Here is a 6,962-nt window from a genome sequence, read left to right as displayed (position 1 = left end):
ACCACACTAAAGCTACCGGCACAACTATGTTTATTGCAGCATTATTTACCATAGCTAAGATATGGAACCAACCCAGATGCCCCTCAGTAGATGAATGGATGAAGAAAATGTGGTATATATACACAATTGAATTCTATGCCTCCATCAGAAAGAATGACATTATCCCATTTGTTAGGAAGTGGAAAGACTTGGAAAAAATTATATTAAGTGAAGTAAGCCAGGCCCAAAGAAAACGTAGGCCCCATGGTTTCCCTTATTTGCAATAACTAGTATATGTCTGAATCAAGCAGAAAAGGTCACATAAGTTGATGTTAGGAAAATGAACCCTAAGATATGTATTTAAATGTTTTTTTCTTTCATTCATTTGTTTCTAACACATTTATAAGATTATTCCTTTGTTGCTTTGTATGTCCCTCCCCCAAAATATAACCCCTGCTTTCACTGTATTTGATGTCGGGTATAATTTGTGGAGGGGAAGGGGAAAAACAAGTCGTTTAAATAAGGATAAAGGTGGACCCATTGCAGCAATGAGAAATACAAGTTGTCATGTTGAAAAAAAATTTACAACTTTGGTGGGGGGGCTTAGGGTGGAGGGCATGGGAAGGTTGGGAAGGGATGTGAAGTGTAAACAAAGGAGGAGGCTACAATGCTTGATAGGAAATGTACTCATTTTCTTGCCCATGTAATTGTAACCCCTCTGTACAGTATGTTCACAATTTAAAAAAAACCCTCGGGGAAGGTAGGGAGGAAAGGGATGGTAGAGGGAAAACAATGTAGGGATAACAATGCTCAATAGAAAGTGTACTCATTACTTTGCTCATGTAACTGTAACTCACTGTATAGTATCTTTACAATAACAAATTTAAAAAAAGAAATTAATCCTATTTGCAGATGAGATGATTCTGTATATAAAACATGAAAAACTCCAGTTGAATGACGCTTTTGAGCTACATGAACTCTAATGGCAAAGCAGCAGGAAACAAGCTAAATATATATTATTGGAAGCTTTTCTATGCACAAAAAACAAACACTGTGGGTAACAGTGATTATAACAATTTCACTGAAACTGCTCTCCAAGCTGATATAATCATCAGACCCGTGCCAGAGGCTCACACTAGTCATCCTAGATGTTCAGGTTTCTGAGATTCAAAAATCAAGGTTCAAAGGCAGCCTATGCAGGCTTATAGCCAATAAGCCACCAAAAAGCCAGAATTGAAACTGTTGTTCAATTGGTAGGGGACCAGCTTTGAGCACAAATACTCAGAGAGAGCACCCAGGCCCTGAGTTGAAGCCTTAACAACACACACACATACACACACACACACACACACACACACACACGGGTTTCCTACAAATGCATGTTAATTTCATTTCTGTCTCTCTCTTTCTCTCTTTTTATTTATCAGTCATGGGACTTGAACTCTAGGCCTGGGCACTGTCCCTCAGCTCTTCAGCTCAAGGTGAACACTCTACCACTTGAGCCATAGCACCACTTCCAGTTTTCTGCTGTTTTATTGGAGATAAGAGTCTCACTGATTTCCTGCCAGAGCTGGCTTTGCACAACGATCTTCAGATCTCAGCCTCCTGAGTAGCTAGGAAGACAGGCATGAACCACTGGCACCCAGCAATCACATTTCTCCTTAAAGATAGCATCTTCCAGTGATAAGTTAACACAGTTCTAGTACATTTTCTATCTTTCTTTCTTTTTTTGGGGGGGTGGGATTTTTTTGGGGGGCGGGATCTTTCTTTTGGGGGGGCGGAATTACAAAATTGTGTGTGTGTGTGTGTGTGTGTGTGTGTGTGTGTGTGTGTGATTATGCGCCAGTGCTGCAGCTAGGACGCTGTCACTAAATACTTTTGCTCAAAGCTAACACTGTACCATGTGAGCTCTAGCTCTGCTTCCAGCTATTGGTGATTCTGTGGAGACACAAATCTCACAAACTTTCCTTGCTTGAGCTGGCTTAGAACTGGGATTCTCAGATATCAGCCACCTGAGTAGCAGGTGAGCCACAAAATGTTCTTTCCATAATGGCTTGCATTTTCTCTATTGCTATCTCTAAAATTCCCATCCTAAATTAGTTTGCCAACTACTACTTTAATGGTGAACGTTTCCCCATCCTATTGGACACTGAGTGGGTGGTGTGTGAAACGTGGGCTTGTTCATAAGGAGCTGACTTGTTCTGTGTTTTCTCCCATAAGGGCTGTCTGCTCTCCTTGTCATCACCCGAGGACCCAGTCTCTAATGTTGGGGCTCCTTTCTGACATTGTTCTCTTGATCTTTGTGTCTGAATCATCTATTTGATTTCTGTGGCAGAAATTTCATAGTGCATCTTCATAGTAGCAAGTTTTTACAGCAGATTTTTATGTTTCAAGAGTGTGGAGATAGCGTTTTCTGGGGCAGTTTTCATTCCATTTGTAAAGCACAATAATTGTTTTGGGAAATCTTGTTCAGCTGAAACAACTCTGCACCCTTGTGGCTTCTCAGAGCAGTGGATTGGCTTCATCAGTGTCTGAGAGAGAATAAATGAAATTTAATTCTGACTGGGTGAAAGATGACATTTAAGAAAAGCTGGGTGTGAGGTTTCTCACGGCACTTTGGTCAAGTCTATGAACTGCTTTGATCAGGTTTATTTACATCATTTCCATCTTTCCTTTTTTCCTCCTGTTATTTCTGCTAATTACTAAAGTCTTTTTGTAAAATAATGCATCACAATGGTTGGTCCTAGTAACATGAGTCCTGAAATTGCCCAGTGAGTCATGGAATGAGAATCAGAACAGAGAGCCTTATGGGAAATACGCAGCCCAATTCAGTTCTTTGTGAGTGAGCTGCATTTAATACTCTCACTTCACACTGCTCTTCTGTCCAATAAGAAGGGAAAATATAAAATAACAAACTTCACTAGAAAGTTCTAGAGGTCATGATAAAGAACATAAAAAGTTTAGAGATAGTGAAAGAGAAAAGGCAAGCACTTGTTAAAAGATAATTTTGGTGTGTGTGTTTTACGCCTGTAATCCTAACTACTCAGGAAACTGAGATCTGAGGATGACAGTTGAAAGCCAGCCTAGGCAAGAAAGTCCATAAGACACTGATCTCCAATTATGCACCAAAAAGCCAGACACAGAGCTGTGGATCAAGTCATAGAGTACTGCTCCTTGAGGAGAAAATTTCAGGGACCATGCTCAGACCCAGAATCAAGGCCCATGACCAACACACATAGAAAAAGAAAATCTGGAAAGATCCTGATTACATAGGAAAGATAACACATATTACCAATATGAGAATATGATGAACATTTGTGAGCCATAGCCAATATCACAATTCCTCAGAATTCTAATTCATAAAAGTTAAACTGTCTCTGGAAGGCACAATGGATGCTGACGAGGGCAACACACAGAGTTGTCATGCTCAACTATTTGGCTGTTGCTTCTGGCCAGGAAACGGTGAGAATACTTCCATGCAGCAGCAAAGAGGGCCAGAGTGAAACTTTATTGTGTAGGAGATTGTTCAGGAGAATGGGTTGAAAATGTTCTTACAGACTTGGTCAGGAAAAATGGGATAATAGTTTAATTCAGTGCTAGTTTATTGAGGAACAAAGGATTCTATGTGATGTGAGAGAAAACACAAGAACAGTAATGAGTGAGAATGATGCAGGGGGAAAACTCTCAAACATGCAGAAAATAAGCCAGGCGCTGGTGGCTCACGCTTGTAATCCAAGCTACTTAGGAGGCTGAGATCTGAGGGTCACGGTTGGAAGCCAACCTAGGGAGAAATGTCCGGGAGACTCTTATCTCCAAGAAACAAAACTGGAAGTGGTGCTGTGGCTCACGCAGTAGAGCGCTTGCCCTGAGCTGAATACCTCAGGGACAGCACCTAGACCCTGAGTTCAAGCCCCACGACTGAGAGAAAAAAAGTACAGAAAATATTGGATATTTATTTACCTTCTAGTATCTCTATACACCATGAAAAATGTCATATTGAGGCTGGGAAGGTGGCTCAGTGGTAGAGCGCTTGCCTTGCAAGCCTGAGGCCCTGGATTCGATTCCTCAGTCCCATATAAGCAAAAAGAAAAAAGCCAGAAGTGTCGCTGTGGCTCAAGTGGTAGAGCCCTAGCCTTGAGGTGAAGAGCTGAGGGACAGCGCCCAGGCCCAGAGTTCAGGCCCCACAAGTGGACTCAAAGAAAAGAAGAAAAGAAAAATGTCATATTGTACTGCGTACTTGTGACTCACGCCTATAATACTAGCTATTCAGGAAGCTGAGATCTAAGGATTGAGATTCAAAGCCAACCCGGGCAGGAAAGTCCGTGAGACTTTCATCTCCAATGAACCACAGAAAACCAGAAGTGGCTCTGTGGCTCAAGTAGTAGAGTGTTCGCCTTGAGCTGATGAATGGAGACAGCACCCAGGCCCAGAGTTCAAGTCCCATGACCAACCAGAAAAACAAAGTCATGTTGTAGCCATCCTCACAGGGATTTTACATGGATGTGCTGTATGTGCAACAGGTGATCAAAAAAATGAAGATTTTACAAAAAGTGAAGCCAATCAGATGCACGGGCTCCTTGCACTTCTTGTACTGTCCACTGCCGACCCTGATTGAGCCCCAGGGACCACAGGAAGAGACAGCCAGTGATCTTCCTTCCTAACACCCCAGCCCAGTGTAGTAGCCTTGAATTCCCTCCTGATTCTAACATGTGTCTCCCCAGGTGCTTCCAGGCCCTACATCCCAGATTCAAGGGTCACAGCACATTCATGTCTGAAATACCGAGGTCAGAACACTTCCAACCCTCCAGAACTGGCAAATGGAACATTTTCCCCAGACTCCACTTAAAACAATTGTATGGGCCAGGCCCTGGTGGCTCACCCCTGTAATCCCAACTGTTCAGGAGGCAAAGATCTGAGGATCCAGGTTCAAAGTCAGACCAGAAATGTAAGTCCTTGAGACTGATCTCCAGTGATCCACCAACAAGCCAGAAATGGAGCTGTGCTTCAACTGAGATAACACCAGCTTTGAGTAAAAAAGCTCAGGAACAGTACCCGGGCCCTGAGTTTCCAATTCATAAGTGGTATGCCCCACCCCCCCCAAAAAAAACCTATTTTTTGGGGGGTCCCTTCGTGGGGCCTGAACTCAGGGCCTGGGCGCTGTCAATCAGCTCTTCAGCTCAAGGCTAGCACTCAACCACTTCAGCCACAATGCCACTTCTGGCTTTTTTCTTTTTCCTTATATTGTACTGAGGAATTGAACCCAGGGTCTTATGCATGCAAGGCAAGCACTCTACCACTGAGCCACCTTCCCAGCCCCAGAAAGTATTTATAAATCATTGTTTAACACTCTATCTTTTGGCATTCATTCTCAGTCTGGCTTACCTGATCAAGAAATCCAGCGCCATGAAAATTTCCGCATGCAGGACTCAGAGTATTGTCTAGAACTTTCTCACCTTCCTGGCTGGGCAGCACTCTTGCTTTGATTCTCAGCAACACACACATACATTCTCTCTCTCTCTCTCTCTCTCTCTCTCTCTCTCTCTCTCTCCCTCCCTCTCTCTCTCTCTCTCTCTCTCTTACACACACACACACACATCATGGCAGCCACTGCAGGAGAAACTGTGTTCAGGTTCCTCTTTGTGTCTAAGGTGTGTCAGGGCGCCCTGGGGAACTGTGTCTTCTTCCTGCTGTATGCATACAGCTTCTTGTGCAAACCCCGGCTCCGGAAGCCCATTGCCATGGTTTTCATGCACCTGAACCTGGTCAAGGCCTTGACCATCATTTTTGAGTCCATACCCTTCATCGTCTCCTCGTATGGAGTCCTGTGTTTCTTGGATGATGCCACGTGTAAGGCTATGCTGTTCCTGTTCAGGGTCAGGTGGGGACTGTCCGCCTGCACTACCACCTTCCTGAGCACCCTCCAGGTCCTCACCATCAGCCGCACCCCTGCCCAGTAGGCTTAGCTGAAAAGCTGATCCTCCACCTGCATCCTCCCCTCCCTGCTCTCCTTCTGGATCTTGATTACTTCATCTATTTCCACATGATCAAAACTGTGGAATCCAATTTAAATTCCATCGACATCAGCCGGGGATTTTCTCATCCCTACTGTCAAATGAACGTTGAAAGGCACACCCCATCACCCATTATCAGCTCCATTGTTCTGCGAGATGCTCTGTCCATGGTCCTCATGGTGGCCCCCAGCCTCTACATGGTGAGGCTCCTCTACCGACACCGCTGCAGAGCCTGGCACCTCCACAGTCCCAGTCTTGCCTCCCAGCCAGCACCCAAGAACACAGCCACCCACACAAACCTGCTGCTGGTCAGCTGCTTCGTGTTCTTCTATTGCTCCAACAGCATCGTGACTGTCTATTCCTTGTACACGCTGGAGAAATTTAACAATCCAAGGGTGTGCCTCTGATGTTGTCCTTCAGCTACCCCACACTCTGCCCGTTCTTGCTCATGAAGAATAACCGAATGGTTTCACGATGGATCACTCACTCATGTTATACCAAGAATGATCCATTGTAAGAGGAAGTGAAGACCAGACCATGGTGGTCATCCAACTCTGCTCACCTCATCCTTGTTGGGTGATAGAAACACCACAAGGGCCTGGAGCCAGTGTCTCAGGCCTATCATTCTACTATTCAGGATGCTAACATCTGAGGATACAGGTTCAAAGCTAGCCCAGGCAGTAATGCTCCATGAGACTAGAATATCAATTGATCACCAAAGGACCTGGAGTGGAGCTGTGGGTATGAGCACTAGACAACTTACTCAAATTCAGATATGATGCAATTTAAAACATTGAGGTTTTGAAGTCTTACTGAATGTGCCTTTCTCTCTCTCTCTCTCTCTCTCTCTCTCTCTCTGTGTGTGTGTGTGTGTGTGTGTGTAAAAGGGTATTCCATCAAAGTTTTTTTGGGTTTTGTTGCTTAAAATATAATTGTTGGGATAAAGAATGTATTTTCTGGTCTGAAAAGGTG

General features: G+C 44.1%; 1 protein-coding gene across 1 annotated transcript in view; it reads left to right on the top strand.

Annotated features, from left to right (window-relative positions):
• Positions 1-6,507, top strand: part of LOC106000914 (vomeronasal type-1 receptor 94-like) — a 30,063-nt gene extending 23,556 nt beyond the window's left edge. Inside the window, exons 2-4 of the mRNA XM_013036135.1 lie at positions 5,628-5,932; positions 6,106-6,343; positions 6,385-6,507. Of these exons, the coding sequence (XP_012891589.1) occupies positions 5,628-5,932; positions 6,106-6,343; positions 6,385-6,507 (666 nt within the window). The remainder of the gene's footprint in view (positions 1-5,627; positions 5,933-6,105; positions 6,344-6,384) is intronic.
• Positions 6,508-6,962: the final 455 nt, after the last annotated feature.

The sequence above is a fragment of the Dipodomys ordii genome, unplaced genomic scaffold, assembly GCF_000151885.1.
Source record: "Dipodomys ordii isolate 6190 unplaced genomic scaffold, Dord_2.0 Scaffold250, whole genome shotgun sequence".
In the NCBI taxonomy this organism is placed as follows: domain Eukaryota; kingdom Metazoa; phylum Chordata; class Mammalia; order Rodentia; family Heteromyidae; genus Dipodomys; species Dipodomys ordii.
Note: the sequence above shows the minus strand (reverse complement) of the source record. Positions and strands in the feature narration are given on the sequence as shown.